This window comes from Montipora foliosa, chromosome 6, assembly GCF_036669935.1.
Source record: "Montipora foliosa isolate CH-2021 chromosome 6, ASM3666993v2, whole genome shotgun sequence".
Taxonomy (NCBI): Eukaryota; Metazoa; Cnidaria; class Anthozoa; order Scleractinia; family Acroporidae; genus Montipora; species Montipora foliosa.
Genome location: NC_090874.1, coordinates 34124482 through 34145460, shown reverse-complemented (window position 1 = coordinate 34145460; position 20979 = coordinate 34124482). Strand labels below are relative to the sequence as shown.

The window sequence follows — 20979 nt, the reverse complement described above, 5'->3', positions numbered from 1 at the left end:
CTCTTGTCTTCTGTTGTCCCAATCCTTTGACTGTCTCTAATGCAAGCATCCAGCTTTCAGCTTCATCATTGACAAAGTCATGCAAGTTTTTAACGTTGCCCTCTAAATGTTTCTCCCTTAACCAATCCTGGTACTTCACTATCAACTGCTCATTTAGCTTTCGGAGGAGTGAGACATACAGTGAACCTGCCCCTAATTCACCCTCTTGTCCAGCATCACATAACTTCACAATGAGTGTATCTAATAACTCTGCAAAATGTTCAAGGTCATTTGCACTTCCCTCACGCACTCCACGAAACTTGTCCAGTTCTTCTAGCCTCATTGTGAGTTCTCTTCTCCTTCCGCCATACTTTCGCACTAGTCTTGCTATAGCTACATCATATGCAGCAGCAGAATAACCCAGATTTTGAATAGTGCACAGCGCCTCTCCCTCAAGACAACTGTACAATCTCAGCAGTTTTTGCTCTGGTGGTACCTTGTTGTGTCTCCCTATTATCTGATGGAACCCAGCATACCATGCCTCAAATGATCGCTTGTCTCCCTTGAACTTTGGTATTGGTAATCTTGTTAGACCTTTGAATGGATCTGCATCATTTGAAGCTGAACTTGTTTGACGGGCTCCTTGTTCTGCACTCACAAACGTTAAAGGAACAGTCTCGATATTGGCAGCAGTTGATACCTTCGGGGTTGAACTCTTGAATTCTTCTGATCTTCTCCCTTGACCAAAGGCTGGCTGTGTTTTTCTGTCAATGTTTGGGGTCATCCCTCCAGATTGTTCAGGTAAGGGCTCTGTTTGACTCAACTGAATTGGCATTTCAGGCGGATAACCCTTAGTAGTTGTGAGCTTCTGGTAAATATCCTTCTGTTGTTGTCCAATATCTGCTATGGAATTCTCCAACTGTGAAATCAATTTTTCTATTTGTTGATCCAAACCAGTTCGAGAGGGCTTTCTTTCTTTCAAGATGCTCGGTTCATCCTCATAGTGACGTGCATGCTGACGTGCTTGTTCATTTCGAAGAACTTCCTCATATTCAATGACCAATTGAGTTGTTTCCTGAACAAGAGAACTCACTTGAGTAAATTCACCTTGCAATCTTGCTTGTTTATCAACTTCTTTGTACACTTCCCACTGTTCATGTAAATCATTACAAATTTCTCTAAACTCCTGGAACGCATCTAACATCTTGTTGTATAACAGCTTCACTTTCTTTTCGTCAATACTTTTGTCCTCAATTCCACTGATGAGTTCATCTCTCATGTCGTAAATAAAACTTCGCAACTTGTTCTTCTGATTTCGTAAGCCACTCATCTTGTTGAACCTCGCTCTGCTACCAATGTTTAGCAGAGTTTTATTGGATCTTGTGGAAGCGTTGAACTTTACACTTAAACGTGATCTGAATTAAATTGAACTTGATCTGAACTGAACGAATTTCCGGAACTACTAAAATCTCCAACAACAAATACTAACAACAAATGCTAACAACAACGGTTCTTAAATAGGTTTTAACTATGTGGTCTAGAATATTCCTTGAGTCTATTTTAAGCAAATTAATCATGGCATTACTAATACTTATTTTTAGGATTCTAGAACTTTCCATGATCTGTCACTTATAAATATACATCAGTACAATCTAGAACTTTCCAGGAAAACAACAATAATTATGTAACGTTTTATAGAACATTCCAGAACTCTTCAGAACAAAGATCTTTTCAAGATCAGTTAAAAGATCCTTTTAAGATCCTTGGAAGATCCTCAAAGAATTCTTGAGGATCTGTAAGGATCCTTACCAAGATTTTGAAACTTACTCTCACTAGGATCTTTGTAAGATCCTCACAGGATCCTCACTGGCTCTTTGGGGATCTTTACAACTCCTAATTGCAATTGAAGATCTTTAAAGAACTTTCAAAGATCCTTCAAGGATCCTTGAAAGATCCTCATCTTCAAAGATCTTTTGCAGGTCCTTGAGGATCTTTAAGGATCCTTGAAGATCTTCAAGGATCCTCTGAGGTTTTTCACCAGGGATTAGTTATGGATTTGCAATCAATTTGAGTTTAAAATCAAAATCCATGTTAGTTAAAATAATGTTTGGAAGAACAAAAGTGTAGGTACAGATGTATATAGGTATCTATAGATTGAGGTTTTTTTTACTATTGTTTTCTGGAAGCATTAATGATGTAATTTTGGTTTTAGGGGACTGTCATGTGTTGTTGGATCAAGGAAATTCTGTTTTGAGTCAAGTATGGTTGACAGTGGATAGTTATTCCTGAAAAGGCTGAAAGGAAGCTTTATTGCCTTGGACTGTTTTCGCTTACACCCCACATGTTTGTTCTTTTATTACATGGCAAAATTTATTAATATATTATGTGATTTGGACCTGCAGCTAGAAACAGTGTCCCATGCATAAGGTCTCATTGGGGTTGATGGCAGTAAAATAATTTTGGTGAAAAGTATGTTTAGAGTTTTTATCATAACTTCTCATCTTGGTCCTGCCGGACTTTAAACATGCTCTACCATTTTGCACAAGGAACTTGTCAATCAACCGTTACCTTTTGGTGTATTTGCAATATGATATTTTGGATGGCAATTGAATTATTTTTCTTATCCCTTATGTGTAGATATCCTATGTCTGTCACATAGTTAGTTTTAAGCTTTTGTTTCCTGTAGTGTATCTTTATTATAGTTAGCACATGACCCCACAAGCATGTGTTATTGCTTTAATATTGATTGTGTTTGAATAAAGGATATTGTTGTCTTGTCTTGCAGATAATGCAAAACAGCCTCAGTTGTATTTGCATTATTTCTGAATGTTACTTTTAAAGGGCAAACCATTAAAAAGTGTACAAAGTTTGCAGGAGTTCAGGAAAAATATTCAAAATATTCATTGATTTGAAGTTCCTGAAGCAGGTAAATCTTGAAGAGTTTACGCAACCATATTTGGAATATACGGCATTTCTTTTTGGGAATGTTCAAGTCCACAGAATTCATTTTGTTTATGTTGAGAAGTACTGTAAGACCGTTGACTCCATGGGGTTCCCCATTGACGGGTAAAATCGTCTGGTGTTAGACAGCAAAATACTCTGGCTTTAGACAGAGTAAAATACCAAGTACATGTATGGCCGGTTTAGGGGTGAAAGGGTTAAATTAAAGTGCAATCATTACTTTGACTTTCTGTCTTCAATTGAACCAATACAAAGTGACTAATCATCACCTCCACCATTGCTATACAATGGCTTTGGCTTTTAGAACAAAGTATCAAAGTTGAAGCTGGTGGCTCAACGAGTAAACTTTGCAAAAAAGGTAAGTTAAAAATACCTTTATGGTATTTGAGTATTTTTGTAGAACAAATTTGCATAATATCGTTACAGTCATTACATCAATGAGAATCCAAACATGAGGATGCAGTTTGCTCAGGAGGGGTTTTTTTTATTTTTAAAAACAACCCTTAAAGGTAACAGAATCTTGTTTCCTGGATGTAGGCTAAAGAAATCTGACCCCTTAGGGGAACCAGTTCTAAATTGACAAATGACTGGCATTTTATAATTCATAAGTAAAAGCTACGGTACTTGCTCGCTTACCAAATTTTTCTACAGTTCCATTCATTTTTCAGATTGATAGCCTTAAATGTACTGCGGCAACTCTGCCAGCTGTTTGGTCTCAGTATCATGAGCAGTACCCCCTTGGGGTAGTTTGTACACTTCACCACCATTGTTTACCCTATCCAGGGACTAAAGCAAGGATGGAAATTGATTACAGCTTCAATAAATTGGACCACTTTTTTTTACTTCTTACCCTTACTGCATTAAACTTTAATTTATTCATCCTTTGAAATGGTAGGAATGCTTACTATTATTTACAGCAATTGCTAAAAATTCATTGCATCCAATGTTGAAATATTTTTTCATATGAGCTTTAAGTATTTATGAGTCATGAGTCAATGAGTTAGTGCAGTTACCCTAACCCATAAAATGAAAGCTAAAATTTCAGAGAGTGCTTAGGCCTAATCACTGAAAGGAGGGCTTAGGCTTGATCAATAAATTATTGCTATATTGACTGTGAGTCTCATTGACTCATGACTCATTGACTAATTGACTCATAAATCATGGGACCTCTTTACATATGGAAAGGTAACAGGAGTTATTTCTGTGAAGTCTTATCCAGAAAACTGCAACATGGGATTATGTCCCTTTCAAATGTAGCTTTGTATGCTTTTGCTCAATGTCTTTGAACGATTATTACGGAAATATGAAGTTATGGTTTTTCTAAAAGTTAAATCTAATGCAAGGGGATTAAAAGTCCACAAAGAGAGGTTAGATAATTTGTTGTACTGGAAGTACTTAGTAGGCCAGCGTGAAATTTGTGAAAAGTTTTGGAGGGTGGCACTGAATCACCTTCAACAACTTTTCTAAAGTTTGAAAATACCTAATTTTATATCCTCCTGCTGTTTTATTGCTGGAAGATAAAGTCAATTCCTGATTAAGTATTTTTGTTGTCACATTAACCCACTACAATGTGGTGAAAGCGTATTATTAGCCGTGTAGTAATATTTTATTACGGTAAAATTCTCCCTGCTAGTAAGCTGGACTTCTGAATCAAATATTGTTGTTTTGGCTATTCAGAGTTAACCTAATATATGGTTATTTCTATAATTTGGAGGAAACCAAACAATTGGCATTTTGCTTGGAACAACTATAACAAAATATAATTGCAACTAAAAGGTTTCCTTCTAGTGTACCCAGTATGAGGTGCTATGACATGGTTATTATTACTGCTAAATTCACTTTAAAATTTATTTTTGAACGACTGAAATACATTTCTTAATTTTCCCCTCGGTCTTAATAAATTTTCCGCTATGGACCACTTGAATGGCAATTTTAACAACTTAATTTTGAAAAAAAAAGCGAAAATCTTAACATTTTCTGTTAGATGCGGGACCCCGCGGAAACAGTGTGTAACTATTTAGTTGGAAGAGAAACCATTTGGAAATTTAGTGGTATATTTTTTGTTCCACTTTTAAAAGATAAACGCATGAATTGAAATCAAGATGGTAATCCATTAGCTGGTAAGCTCCACAAACGAATTTCCACTCGAACACTAGCAACGGAGACTCGCGTTGACCTTGAAATTTTTAAAGAAATTTCCCTCGTAGCCCTGTTGTCTTAAAAGAGAATCTCGCTGGCATAGAAACGCACTATGCAGTCAACATTCGTCCGTTTTACTGGCCTGAAAAAGGGTCTTTTTTTGTCGACGGAGATCAAATAAAATTGATCTAACAAACATCGAATGGCAGCCATGTTTGATTTGAGGTACTGAAGTCACATGACAAGGCCTCGACCAATCAGACATTTTTCGCCAGTGAAGTATAAAATGCCCTCCGTTTCTTGTTTTCCGTGTAACATTAGTGCATGGAAATTTATGCTGACATACATTTACATGACTGTAACTTTACGTGGGGAGGGGGGTAGGGGATTTTTCAAAACAGTTAATAGCTGCTGAAAAATGTATTGTTGAGTGAGAAAAATTAATAGAAAGACTTGAAAAGAAGTATTAGAGTCTTAAAATGTATGTATGCTTGGAATATCAGTCCATTTTGCATGACAAAATAAACAGTGCGTGTTTGAAGAAATCAACCATCCCTCTCATTTTTCAAGCCCTTATGTAGATTTGCCACAATTCCACCTCACGAGAATCCCGGGAGAAAATGTTTTGGCGAGCGAAGCGTGATTTTTCGGACGCGAATCTACACGAGACGAAGGACTTTTGAAAGTCTAGCCCTTAAGATGTGTCATTTTCTCTTGGATGTGCATGGTCGCGCCCGAATCATCGCATGTTGACTGTTCAAACTTTGTGATTGTAGTCGCGGTCGTACGGCCCGGGTCGATCGGATCGAGCTGTTACATGATAAATCTTTTTCGATTGTGGAGCCAAAGGTAAGTTGTTGACATTAAAGACAAAATTAGATATATATTTTTTCTAATTTGTTTTACAAATAAACACTTTGCACGAGAGCGGGGATCGACATAAAGGTCATTCAAACTGATCCCCATCAACATGTCGGTCATCTCAGCTCCTAGTGATCTTTGAGAACCTTAGAGCAGCTTTGAGCGAAACTGAGAATACCTGAGAAAAACTGATCCGACTTTTAGCAATCTGAACTGTTCTTAGAACTACTGTTATTGTCAGTATGGGCATGCGACGAAGTCAAAATGGGGAATTCTTTCAACAATACAGACGAGTCGTTGATATGCATTCTGTTTATTTGGTGGCAAAGGAATTTAGTGGATGCTTCAAGGGGAAATTCTGGTTTTCTGTATTACTTTTGTTTTACTTAGAGGCCATTTATTTGCCAGTATTGAAACGTTTGGTTCACATTTATGAAATGTAACAAGTTACCATCTGTGGCTTTACAAAGATCTATTTGTATCGCGTTTACATTCCTGAGTAATTCGACTCGCAAATGACGTACAAACAACCCAGGTCCAGGAATTGTTGATCCAACTAAAACTATTGCCGCACCATACAGTCAAGGTAATGTTGAAGTATTTGGTACGGCAAATGCAGGAACAACGTGTGGCAATGTCTCCGTCGGCACTTGTTTAAAAGTTCAGGAATCCAATAACCTCTTCAGCTGACTTGGTTCAAATTATAAACATTGGGAATAATATGTATTCAGCTTTGTCACAATCATGCGAACAGGGACTCCTATTTTTGACAGATTTGCCTGTTATGGTTATAACTTAAACTAAATTAATTATCAGTTGACCTACAGTGATAGTTATAGTGGTTTGCTAAATAGTGCACTTCCTATAATTTCAGACTTTCCTTATGTTATATAAATGTTAGCTGCCTTTGATTCTTTGCTCATGGATAATTATCATGCATACATTTTTAACACTTGAACTTTACACAGTAGCAATATACTGTCTGCCTAATAGGAGGTGTAAAATTTTTTATTTTCATGGCAGAGTTTTATTAGGTATGGGACCCATTTGCAACATGTACTTCTATTGAAATAGATTCATCAATGAATTTGGTACAACATTTTCAGAATATATGTGCACAAACATCTGTTACTTATGAGATTAAAATGTGTTAACATTATTAAAATGTAAAGCAACAGTGGAAGCATTGTTCATTCATTATATGTTCGAAACCAAAATTTTAGACCCTAGGAGCACTTAAATGATGTTTATCTTTGTTCTTGCAAAGAATGTTCTGCTGTGTCATTTTCTTCCATTTGTTTTTCCACCTCAAAAGTCTTGTAACTATTGCACCTCTCAAACAGTTTATAGTATCATTGAGAATGGAAGAGCAATTTATCAGAAATGTTATTCCAGCAAAATATGTTTTTATTTCTGATTTTCTAAAGAAATTAGACGTAGGCCTCTGGCCATGCAAAAGTTATTCATAGAGCAAGATGTCAGGGAAATTTATCTTGTAATGTGGTTCCCAGTAAACAACAGCTTAAAACTGCAATTTTGGATAATAAGGAAAGCAGCACAGGCTTTTTGATGTGAATTTCTAGCTACTGCAATAGTTGTGTTTTTCAGTGGCATGCAAAGCAAAAGATGAGTTACCACGTTTTTGTATACAATGGTTCTGAGCCAAAAAATGTAACAAAAGTATTTTCAAATGTAGATTCTGTTACTGATCTCTTTTGTTCTATTATTCAAAGTAAATTTAATTGTTTTGAAACAAACTATGAGGTTGCACTTCTTAGATGTTTATGTGAATTATCAAATATAGAAAGGAAAAAAATAATAAGAAAGCATAAATCTACTTCAGAAATTGCAGCAAACTGGAAGAAAGAGGAGAGAAATTTACAGCCCAGTGGACCCAGAGAAAAAATAAGAACTTCCTTCAAATTGTTTTGAAAAGTACAGGTCTATGGACCCATCGATAAAAACACTCTTTCAAATAAAGATGAAAAGTATAGGTCAATGAACTCACACTATAAAGAGCAACTTCTCTCAAATAGATTCTTGTAACACCTATATACCTTTTTTGTGGTGTACAATAAAGTTATTATTATTATCATTATTATTATTATTATTATTATTATTATTATTATTATTATTATTATTATTATTATTATACTGCCAACAAAAGTACAAATAACCTGGCAGCGCATGAGTATAGGCTACTTAGAGCCTCTTGTTTCTACATACGAAGTTGTCTTATTGCGTACGGTTCTTGTACATTTGGTGCCGAGACCCGGGACGGATTTCGCTCGAAAACTCAGAAAATCTTGACTTAAATCATCGTCGAATTCGTGTTGCGTGCAGTTTTATTTGTTTTTAATGGCTCGTGGGAATCAAGGTATGGCCGAGAAGAAGAAATTAAAGAATCTGATAAAGTTTTGCGACAGTCATCGAAATTTTGTGCAAAAAACAATTGCTGAAGATGAAACTTCTTCGTACCTCTCTTGAAACAAAGTGTTCGGAGCTTCAAGTTTTGGATCGTGAGATTGTTGAGCTGTTGGAGGATGTCTCAAGGATCGATTCTGATGTTTCTGAGAGCTTTGAGCTAATAAGTGTTATTTAGGAGTGTATGGTGGCTTTAGAATCTGCACTGACAGCGCAGGAATCACAAGGAAAAAATCGGCAATTGAACTCTTTGGAAAGCACGGGAACTGCTCAAGGTCACCTACAGACAGGTCACACGCACGCAAAGCTTCCCAAGCTCGAGCTGAAGAAATTTCACGGAAACCCCATCGAGTGGTATCCCTTTTGGGAATCTTTCGAGTCAGCAGTTCATAAGGATTCAAACTTGTCTGGAGTGGATAAATTCAACTATCTAAAGTCGCTTCTAACAGGCATCGCCCAAAGCGTCGTCGCTGGTCTCGCCCTGACATGCACTAACTACGAAAAGGCAGTAGAATTACTCAAACGAAGATTCGGGAACCGACAGATTGTGATCTCGAGCCACATGGAGGGGCTCACAAAAAATTCCCAAGTGTTACATACATGTCACGCATGCGCAGTTGAATAAAGGGTTCAGACCTCGTGGTCTGTTTTTGTGGTTAATCAACATGGCGTCAAGTGTGGTTGTTTATCTAGTCGCGAACTAGCGTTCAACTCTCTACCTCGGAATACAACAGGGGACGAGCGAAAACATGGCTCAAAATACTTATGGAAAACTAAGTGAATTCGACTTGAATTCCACAGGACAGGGTTGGACCGAATACTGTGAACAAATGGAGTATTATTTCAGCGCCAACGCGATCACAGATCGACGGAAACCAAAAGAAGGCAATCCTTCTTGCTTCAGTTGGTAATGAGACGTTCAAGCTCATCAGAAACCTCTTTGGCCAGGAGGACCTTAAAGCTGAAACCACTACACTGGAAAATATTTGTAAAAGGGTAAAAGATCACCTATCGCCGAAACCCAACTATATCTTCGCAAGATCGGATTTCTTCGACTGTGCACGAAAGCCTGGCCAGTCGATTGCAGACTTCTTGGTTGAACTTCGGAAACTCAGTGAACACTACCAATTCACGAACTTGAATGAAATGCTGAGAGACAAACTCGTCAGTGGTCTCAAAGACGTACAAACCCAGAGGCGATTCTTTGAAATCAAGGAGGATAAATTGACATTGGAGAAAGCAAACCTGAACGCCAGATCACTCAACCCAGAACCAACACAGCCCCTGGACACGGTTCACCCGGTAGATCCCGAGGGAGAAGTTCTAAAATTTGAGAAAAACACCGCAAGAAGAACTATTCCACCAAGAAGTTGGAATGCAGCAGATGTGGTGGTCCGCTTATTTGCTAGAGATTGCAAACGGAAACAGTACTTAACGTGCGACCGTTGCGGCTTCAGGGTCCATACGAGTGCTAAATGCTTCTCCAAACTAGTCAAAAACATTGAGGTTGAACCCAGTGGTACGGCTGAGGAAGCGTCAGGTGAGGAGGATTGCTACACAGTATTTTGCACCGATGAAGGACCGAAGACGTTTGCCCCATATGTGGTGGAACGTTTGTGTCAAGGTAAACCCATCAAGATGGAAGTAGACACTGGTGCATCATGCACAGTAATGAGCAGGAAGGAGTTTGATAACTTGCAAAAGACAACTGGGAACAATATCAAGCTGGAACCCAATCGTAAGCCTGTGCGTAGCTACACCAAGGAGACCATCAAGGAGACCTACACCAAGGAGACCATTCCTAGGACAGTTTACATATAAGGGACAAGTAGCTAGGAACAATGTGTTATTGGTAGATCATGAAGGTCCTACTTTGCTTGGTAGAGACCTCCTCAGTAAGCTTAAGCTAGACTGGGCAGAAATCATGGAATCTTGTCAGGTACATGCTATTAAGTCTAATTTTGATAACAACCCACACCCCGTCAGCGATTTCCCCGTGACTTTTTGAACCAGGGTTGGGAAAGTTAGAGGGGGTTAAGACCAAAATACATGTCAATCAAGGAAGGCACAATGCCAATTTACCAAAAAGCAAGACCCATCCCATTTACTGAGAAAGAGCTTCTGGACGCAGAGCTAGGCCGACTTGAGAATTTGGGAGTAATAGAACCTGTCCAGTTCTCTGAATGGGCATCCCAGTTCGTCCCAGTGCGTAAAGCCAATGGGAATATTAGTCTCTATGGCAATTATAAAACCACAGTTAATAAGGTGTCTTTACTTGGATCGTCACCCACTCCCCAGGGTTGGGGATATGTTTGCGGCATTGGCAGGGGGGACTGTTTTCTCCAAATTAGACATGTCTGAGGCATATGCACAAGTTGAACTAAATGAAGACGCGCGTAAATACACGACCAACAACACTCATAGAGGTTTGTTCCAATATAGGCGCATTCCCTATGGAATCAAGAGTGCCCCATCCATTTTTCAACGGTCAATTGAATCAATTTTGGCAGGGATTCCCAATGTCCTGGTTTTCCTTGATGATATTCTCATCACAGGGAAGACAACAGCTGATCACAAGCAGAATTTGTATGAAGTCCTAAATAGGCTGCAAAAGGCAGGCCTGAAACTTAGGGAAAAGAAATGCCAATTCTTCCATTGTCTATCTAGGGCATAAGATATCTGGCAGGGGCATTGAACCATTGCAGGAGAAAATCCAGGCTATTCTGGAAATGCCCCGGCCCTCAAACACCCCAGAAGTGCAGGCCCGCCTGGGACATGTAAATTTCTATAGGAAATGTTTACCCAACTTGTCCGAAACTCTAGAACCCAATCACCATTTGTTGCGGAAGGGAGTACCATTCCAATGGGGTAAGGTACAGGAGATTGCCTTCTCTGAAGTGAAATCCCTTATACAGTCAGCAGGGGTGCTAACTCATTATGACCCCAACAGGGAAATGGTAGTAACCTGTGATGCCTCTCCTAAGGGGGTTGGGGCTGTTTTGCACCACATCATGCCTGATGGCACAGAGCGTCCGGTTGTTATGGCCTCCAGATCCTTATGCTGAAAAAAACAACAGTCAAATAGATAGGGAAGCCCTTGCACAGTATGTTTATGGAAAACACTCCGTTGTTTATACTGACCACAAACCACTATTGGGATTGTTTGGCGAGACCAAATCTCTACCTGAAAGAGCCTCCCCTCAAATCTTAAGATGGGCTATTATGCTCCAAGCATATAATTACACCTTGAAACATAAATCTGGACAGGAAAATGGTCATGCAGATGGCCTCAGTAGGCTACCCCTACCTAAGGCCCCCAAAGACACTCCAATTCCAGGTGATATTATACACCTTATGGAAACTATTGACAACGGTGCTGTAACTTTCTAACAAATTAAGGAAGGCACTAGCGGAGACCCTGTGCTAGCAAAGGTAAGGCACTATATCCTGACAGGGTGGCCCTCTGGCTGTTCCCTAGAAATAATACCATTTTTCAGTAGGAAGGATGAGTTAAGTGTTGAGGGAGGATGCATACTTTGGGGGTGCAGGGTAGTGGTGCCACCTAAAAAGCGTGTGCAAATCATGGCAGAACTACATGGCACCCACCCGGGCATTACACTCATGAAAGCAGTAGCTAGAAGTTTGGTATGGTGGCCAGGTTTAGATACAGACCTGGAGAAAATGGTTAAATCTTGTGAATCATGCCAGGAATCCCGTAATGCACCACCTAAAACAGTTTTGCATCCCTGGGAGTACCCAAATCCCCGTGGTCAAGGGTGCATGTGGATTATGCTGGGCCACTTTTTGGTAGGATGTATCTGATTGTGGTGGATGCTTTCTCTAAGTGGATGGAAATAGCAGTCACTCACACTGCAACTTCAGAAGCCACTATTGAGGGACTACGCCACATGTTCGCCACACATAGTGTGCCTGATACCCTAGTATCAGACAATGGTTCTTGTTTTACAAGTGAACAATTTGCAAATTTCTGCAATAGGAACAGCATAACGCACATTACAAGTGCTCCATTTCATCCAGCCTCAAATGGGCTGGCCGAGCGTGCTGTTCAGACATTCAAAGCTAAACTTAACAAATGAAATCTGGTAGTTTAACAACCAAAATTGCTGGCATCCTCTTGAGACAGCATACCACCCCCCATAGCACCACGGGTCTGCCACCATGCCAGCTATTAATGGGCCGCATGCTTAAAACTCCCCTGGGGGCGGTGTTTCCATCTGTATATGCTAAAGTGCAGTCTAAACAGGAAGCAATGAAAAAGAGTCTCCTCTGAATGTTTCAACCAAGCCTGTTGAAAAATGTAAGATTCAAGAAGAAGATCAGACCTTTCTCAAGTTCTCAGTTCAGGGCAAAAGGTAACCCCTATTTTATTTCACTATTTGAAACAGGTCGGGGGGAAGTTCATCCTCTGTTGCAACTTTGACATAAAAAAGCTACCGATAAACCTCCCGATGTATTACAGGGAATGTTTTGAGTGTTTTTCGCATTGCTCCGCAGCCACCGATAACAATGTACTTGAGCTTTCGCACGAACAAATTTCCAACACTGTTCTTTGGAACAATAAATTTATATGTATTAATAATAAATCAGTCTTCAATCAAAGCTTGGTTAGTAAAGGAATAATCAAAATAGGCGATTTAGTAACAGAGAAAAACCAATTTATTTCTCAATGTAATCAAAGCGGGGTGAATCTTTCTCCAAAAGATATTTTTGATTTGATGTCCTTAGTTGATGCAATCCCTGCACCGTGGCGACAGTCGCTGAAAATAAGTAGATACTTGAACAAGAGTCCTTTTGTTATTCAGGACCAAATTCAACTTTTGCTCAATAACCAGGAAGTCTCGATCACTGAGGCGACCTTTAAGAAGGTTTATAGGGAGTTGGTCTCTGGTTTTGTCACTCCACCGACAGCTCATTTAAAGTTTAATGAAAGCTTTAATGGTGTTTGTTTGGACTGGAACGATATTCATAGTTTGTTTCTTTCTTTCTTTCTTTCTTTCAAGTTTGGAAATCATAGCAACGTTTCCCACCGTTAAAGTGAAAGGCTTAAACCTCATCACCTTTTCATCTACCTTAATCTTGACGCAGTTCGCCATCTTCACCTCCACAGAAGCACAGAAGACGACAACGTTCTGTTCTGAGTTTCTCACCGTTTTCTGACAGCTGTCAATCGAGGAGGTCACGCAGAGAAAGCGGAAAAAAGTCGACATTTTTCTATTTTGACTGAAACATGCAAAAGCTGAAAATACTCGAGAAATTTCTCGTCAGTGACGTTTTCGCAAAAAGCGAAATAAAGCGATAACTTGAGAAAATTACTTCAGCAACATCAGAGAGAAATCCCTAAAAAAGACCCACTTTATTTGAAAAAAGTGACATATTTCAGCTTTTTTAAACTCAAGTGAGATCGACAAAAAAGCCTTAGTATTTTTCGTTTTGTGTGTAAATTGCAAATCAAAAAGGTGATTTTTATGGAGTTTTGCATTTTCTAGATCCAGGTTTTATTGAAAACAAGAATTGCCAGAAGCGATCACTGATTAGTTGTGTCGTAGAGTTAGAGTTAAGTTTCCAAAAATCCTGAATTCACGATTTTGGACTGCCAAAATCCTGAATTCAAGATTTTGGACTGCCAAAATCCTGAATCTTGAATTCAGGATTTTGGCAGACCAAAATCTTGAATTCCAAATTCTTGAATTCAGCATTTTGGCAGACCAAAATCTTGAATTCCAAAATCCTGAATTCAGCATTTTGGCAGACCAAAATCTTGAATTCCAAAATCCTGAATTCAGGATTTTGGAAGTTTCCATATGGTCGCAATAGTAGCAAGTATGATAAATCTATTTTGGGAGTTGTTAACTCTAAGTCATAACACTACTGAAATCAGTCTATTGATAGTTAACCTCCTTATTGCTTTTTATAATGATGCTGCTTGAGTGAGGGTTCATTACCTTTGAAAATGAATAAGTAAGTGATGATCAGGCAGAATCGGTAGTACGGCTAGTGAATGAATAAGTGATGATCAGGCAGAATCGGTAGTACGGCTAGTGAACGCAAGACGAGAGCCAATATTGCCACTTCCTTTTTGACAGTGAAATAACTTTGCCAGTAAAACTTGCAGTTCTCAACTGAGCGCCTACTACAACAAATGAAGGAACGTTATCTTCTCACAGGCTTCGTGATCTTTATTTCTTTTGCCTCCGGTAAGCACTAGTGTTGATGTTTTCGTCCAAAATGGTTTTTCTTCCGCATCCAAGCTGCTGGTTTTCATATTCTAAGATAGCAGCGAGACAATAGTTTAGTAGCATTAGCATAGGAAATAACACGGCCTTGAGTACAGCTCGTGATTTTATGATAAAGGCTCGTGAAATTTCCAGAACTTTCAAAATTCAGGGGCATCCAACTAGTAGTTTCGGAAAATATCTGTTTGGAAAAGAGGTGGACTAGAATTCTCGAATATTCGAGCTCAGCCTTTCGAGATTATGATGCACTGCGTTGCATTAAGAGTCTGATGAGTGCGTCAGACGAGTGCGTAGAGTTTCGAAACCACTATGAAGAACGCTAGAATTTTCACTGATCTGAGTTATAGTCAACTGTTATACTGGACATAGCATAAAATTTGATGATTTATAACTTAAATCATATTCGCCAGAGTTTGAGAATTATATTTTAATCAATAAGCAAACGTCTCTTAAAAATGTCGGGGTGAAAAAGGACACTACGTAATGTTGTTTATCAGACCCGTCACGAATGCTTGAACTTTCGCATGAAGCAAAATCTGAAGTTCCCCAAGCACATCCAAACAAAGAAATATTTTGTAGGGCAGCCACAAATTTATTAAACGAGCTCAGTTTTAAAGAGGTGTGGAAACCATTTTAGGTTCCGACAAATTTTATCCGGTCATTGGGTATTCCTGAAAATAATCAGGAATTGTACGATACGGTCGTGCGATAATGCATGGGGAAACTAAATTAAACTCCGTGTCAAAGGCTGCTGTCATGAACATAGATGTCCAGTCGGTATTCCTAATTCTGTAAACCTACTACAGCTCCGCACACTTCCTCTGTATAATACTCATGTAAGCGGAGGTATGCTTCTCATTCCTTTAATTTTTGTGTTCGCGGCATTCTTTTTTGCGTGTGTTCACAAGTTTGTTTTTCTGGCTCGAAGATGTTTACATTCTCAACTACAGGTTCTTTAAATGCCCGAGTATGGTGAATTTGTCAGTTCCTTTCGAGTGTCTCAAAACAAAACGGCGCACAGATTTGAGTTACCACATTTTAATGAGCCTTAGGCAACAATTCGTCACGTGACCTTTTTTTCATAAACGCTATGATTTTGCTCTTTTCATGAAAATTAAAAGAGCAGAGTTTAAACTGGTGTTGTTACAGTTGAATGAATTTGTAAGGATTTTTATGGCAAAAGGACGCTTTGCCACCCATTCACGCTTCAATGTTTTTCATACATATCCTTGAATTTTTTCTACGTTTTCAAACCGCTTTAAAATTCTTCCTTCGAAATATGAAAGTCTGAAATTTCCACCCTTGCACATTTATTCTCGCTTATTTGACCCATGGTAAAAATAGGAAAATGAGATTTGTTTGTGGCACGTAATTATGAGAAATTACGCAGGAGGGCAAAAGCTTTCCGTTCGTAAACAAAGTATGGAGTTTTCGAATCTTTAAATGGTCATACAATCTTTCCCTAAGTTTATCGATTATCAGTCATGTGACCAGTTTGTTGCAAAAGGCCTATTGGAATTTTAAAGCAAAAACAAAACCAAACACCCAACGAAGCACAAACAACTGACTAAAAGCTGGGAGGTCACGGTCTCAAGCAGCAGAAAAAAAGCCACTACCAAAATATTAAAAGCTAATACGTACTGAACCGGAGGCACTCAACAACTGAAATTCTCGAGGATTTTTACGCAGCAGCGCGAAACCAAACAGACACGCAATAACCGGAAGCTCGTTGAAATTACGTAGTTTAAAGTGCGTAGCATGATGATCCAATGCGAAAGAACAGGGAAAAAGGTGTAACCTATTTCGACCATTTCTAAAGATAGCAAAATCAAGATGACTGATAGTATTTCAATTCGTCCGGGCTTAATGTTCCTTATGCATGTATTAGCAAGGCCTCATGTGCCTTGCTAAGGCCTGGTTTAAACGTTGCATTTTACATGCACCGAATTGGGGAATTAAGTGCATGTAAAATGCGACTTTTAAATCAATTAAATTCGACAAATTTGAATCAAATACGACTTCAGTCGAATAGGCCTTTTTCGATGTATTAAAATTTAGCTTGAAAGAGAGGTTTAGAGGACAAAGAAAAAGGAAAATGAATGATATGTAAGTATTTTTCACATTCATTCCAACGTGTTTCTATTGTTTTTGTCCTCGCTGCTTCACTATCAAGCTGAATATTTGATATTTCGAAAATGGCTTATTGATTTGAACGCCGAAATTTACATGTGCTGAATCTAATTCATGAATTATGCTTATTTATATTTTAGCCATAAATCCCCAGTTTCATGCTAAAGGACATGCGCAAAAGAAACGCCGGAATATACAAAATTGCGAGAACGGCTCGAAAACGAAGAAAAGCAGCATGGCGGGCTGAAGAGCGAAATTTTTTGTATGTATGAGATGTTCGGTTTTTCAAGAGGAGGAGTTGTAATTCTGGCGTCAAAATGAACCCCTAGAAAATCGAGCTTAAAGATTTCGCCTTCAGTTCACGGTCGCCTGAACAACTCCGCCCCCTACTTGAAAGGCAATTATGCTGAGCCAATCAGCGTTCGGGCACGTGCTAGCAGATCGCGCGTGAAGGCTGTCAATTGATACACAATCCTTTCACGCGTGCTTAACATAATACACCTTATTCCAAAATGGCCACCATTTTAGCATTCTTTTGTTTGCTTGCAAATTAGCCCTTGTTGCCTCGTTCAAGGTGAAATATTCTTTTGAATTTTCAGCTTAAGAACGAGGCAACAAGGGCTAATTTTTGCAAGAAAACAAAAGAATGCTAAAACGACAGCCATTTTGGAATAAGGTGTATAAGTCAATCATTTTTCGCGCGCAGATTATAGCGGGAAACAAAAAAAAGGGATTTAAGCGGTTCTAACAAATTTTCAGATTTTTTTTGGTGGGAAAATATACTTCACAGCCCACCGATTCAAGATTTGCAAAAACAAAAAAATTGAGCGAGATGCCCAAATTTGCCTTTACCGAGACCTTAATTCGAGTCGACTCAAATTCTAATTATTTTAATCAGACCTTGAGTACCTTTAGGTTAAATCGAAACTCAACATAATCGGAAAATGCAAAGTTTTCTCTTGGCAAAATTAGGAGAGTCGTAACCAAATTGGGTCAGTGGGTCATTATAAATTAAGAACCAATCATTGAAACGCTTGTAATTGTCGAGGTAAATTTGTTTGGAACACGAACAATCTCGTTGCATATGTAAGCTTAAATGTATACTGATATCCACAGAATAAATCGTAATCTATTCAATAAGCCCTACGAAAACCAATGGTCCTGTTCACTTAAACGTAGTGCTTTGCAACAGCTAAGGCCCTGTTAAAAAAGAAGTAGGATAACCCTAAAGCTAGGTTTGCCCTAGCAGGAGACTTAAACAGAGATAGCCGCGGTTTACAAGCAAAATTTTATAGGGTGAGGGTTCCCCTACCACCCGGTGGGGGGTGTCAACTGCAGGTTTCAGGTTAAAGGTCATTGTTTCACCTTAGCTTAAACTTTTACTAATGCTAACATTAGGCCTAAACACTATGCTTGAGATAATATTATATTTAAGTCTAAGGTTAGCATTTTGTAAAGGGTTAGGTTGTTTCAGTTACGGCAAAGCAATGACCTGCAAGTTTAACCTGCAACCTGAACTGCACTTAATCGCACTGAAACAAAATAGCCGACGGAATGATTTCTGCTTGGTATTTCGATTCTCCCGCCTGAGCTGCCTGTTATTACTGCTTTCCAGTGTCATGGAATGGTGTTCTATAATTACCTTCTTATTGTTGGAGAACGACAACACGTTTCAAAGGAAGGTTACATCGCCCCGCGTTGTGCTCGGTCCGCCATGATGGCCGTTTGTTGTCTACATTCAAACGGTCTGGAAAAGAAGACACAACACATTTGATGAATTTTGCATACAATTTGATATGACTCCTGGGTTCAAACCATTTACAATTTTTCTTTTAATCTCGGCAATTCACAGAATATTCACGATTTTATAGGCAAATAATATCTAATTTGTATCATAAGAGCACAACTTTCATTTGTAAGAACAACTAAAAATTTCATTTGTAAGAACACCTAAAAATAGGTCATTTGTAAGAACACCTAAAAATAGGTGTCAGGTCCAACATTTTTAATACCACAAAGACGTGCCAAACCTAAAACAAAAGCATGTTTATAATTTACTAGCTTTCAGAAACTGTCATTAAGTAATATCTTACTCCTTTGACATCATTTTAAGTGTATCCATGATGACTCTGTTCCACTGTATTAAGAGTAGCTGCAGATTCAGATTCCGCTGTTGATCGTAACAAAAATTCGAAGAAACTTTCAAACCACTGATGAAGAGGGAGTGCCCTCGAAACGTTTGGTTCTCATTTAAAATTCTTGGGCGCAAATTTGAACTTTCATTTCATACTCATCTTCTTTTGATGTTGCGATTGCCGCTGGTAAATTGCTTTTATCAGTGCATCAAACTGATTAGCCTTGTCTTGTTGCTACTTCTTGTTCAATTAAACTTCTTGCTCGCACATCCTCATCTCCCTTCCACCCTTTTCCTTTAAAAAGTCCCTTGCCTCAGACGTACTCTTTCTCTTCCTCTTTAGATCTGGCACCTCTCCCTCAACTAGCTATCTCTGCTTTTCGTTCTTTGTCTGGTTCATTCTCTCCAGGTTCTACTCCCCAAAGTCTTCAACGCACAAGATTTTTCTTTCTCTTTCTTTTTGCTTTCATCACTTTTAGATTCCCCTGCTACTTTTTCTCCCTCACAGATTTCTTCTAATAAGGCATGAAGTTCATCTGGTTCAGAAAAAATCCCTGAGGCGTTAATTTCTGCTTTTTCCTTTTCCTTGAATCTTGTTTGGAGGAGTGCACATCTCTCACCCCTCTTTGAAAAAGAGTCGGTTTGAATTTTCACGTCCTGGCCGGCGGCGTCTTCTAGCCACTCCCGAAAATCGGGATTCTGCGGATGTTTTTTCTATGGACCCCTTGGGAATAACCTCTCATTAATCAGAAGTTAAATTCAGGTCAACATGATTCGTAAGCATTTTATTTTTTTTTTCTTATCAAACTATAATCAAGTTTCTTCTTGTTTTGATTTCATCAACATGCGCCTCCAATTGCGGTACGTATTCCTGCCCTCGGACGTTTGACCCCCCTGACAGGACGCGCTGCTGTTTGTGGTCTGGCCGCAATTCCTGCTGTAGACCCGGGGGTAACACTTGCAGTGACAATTACAAGCATGTCCGCAATTATTGCCCAGGCCCAGACGATGAAAATGAAAAGGTTTGCTGCACTGTTAACAATGAGCCAAAGTGTTGTAGGTAAGGAAAAGTCGCACGTTAACGCACATATGTTTTCTGTCTTCGTTGCAATTACAGTCTAGAGTGACTTCCCTTTTTAATTCGTAAACGCTGAACCTGTTTCCAGGTTCAGTATCGGAACCTCTATCGTGATAATCCGGCAAAAACGCGACCGTTTAATGATGCCGCCGATTTTGTATCTATACGTTCGTTGGTATATTACTTTAGTGGGTAATTCTCTCTGTGCATCTACACTCGCTGCTTGTAATTTCAAGTACAAGTGCTTAATGTGCACTTGCAGACTAGTACGCGAAAGGTTATTATGTTAGTAAGTTCGAGAGAAAGTTGAGTTTAAAACTGAATGTAGCTGCCATTTTCTCAAAGCTCCCAGAAATTAACCGGCGTGGTAAATGATTCAGTTTTGACATATTCGATTTTCATGAGTTTCCAAACAAGTGTGCCAGTGTGTTGTTAAAATAATAGAAAGTTAACAGGCTGTTACGTTCCTGTGGAATAAATTAGTCCCGCCCAATCGGTTCAGACAACGCCAAATCCAAAGAAAGAGTTGCTCTTTTGTCAACCATGCCAAAACTTGGGATAACTTCCTTAGAATGACCAACCTTGTACTTGAGTAATATCCCGTAGAATTTAGGTGGATGCCTGGTGGAAACGTTCTTGAAACGTTTTGAAAGCCTGCCCGGTATATTATGGTGCTTTCAAAAAAACTAGCACCAGAACTTTTTGCAGTATCGCAAAACAGATGATAATATTAATTTATTTTCCTGTCTTTGCTTTAGTACCTTGCTGTTGCTTACAATCATTCTACCAGTAATTGCAGTGGTTGTCTTGCTTCCTGTGATAATTTTGGTGTGCTGCTGCTGCTGCTGCTGCTGTCCTTTGGCTCAGCGGCGTCAGAGGAGGCAAATGCAGCACGCCATTGCTCCGTACCCAGGCCCTTCCGGGACAGCAATGCCATTAGGGCCTCAGGGGTATGGTAACCAGTATAACCAGCAACATTTCTAAGATCACTATCAGGGAAAATAGGAACAAAGAATGCC

The 20979-nt window shown here is 39.1% G+C and overlaps 1 protein-coding gene across 1 annotated transcript in view; it reads left to right on the top strand.

Moving 5' to 3' along the window:
• Positions 1 to 14412: 14412 nt before the first annotated feature.
• LOC138009012 (uncharacterized) overlaps positions 14413 to 20979 on the top strand; it is a 32381-nt gene continuing 25814 nt past the window's right edge. The window contains exons 1-2 of the mRNA XM_068856310.1: positions 14413 to 14579; positions 19726 to 19942. Coding sequence (XP_068712411.1) covers positions 14525 to 14579; positions 19726 to 19942 — 272 coding nt within the window. The 5' untranslated portion in view covers positions 14413 to 14524. The remainder of the gene's footprint in view (positions 14580 to 19725; positions 19943 to 20979) is intronic.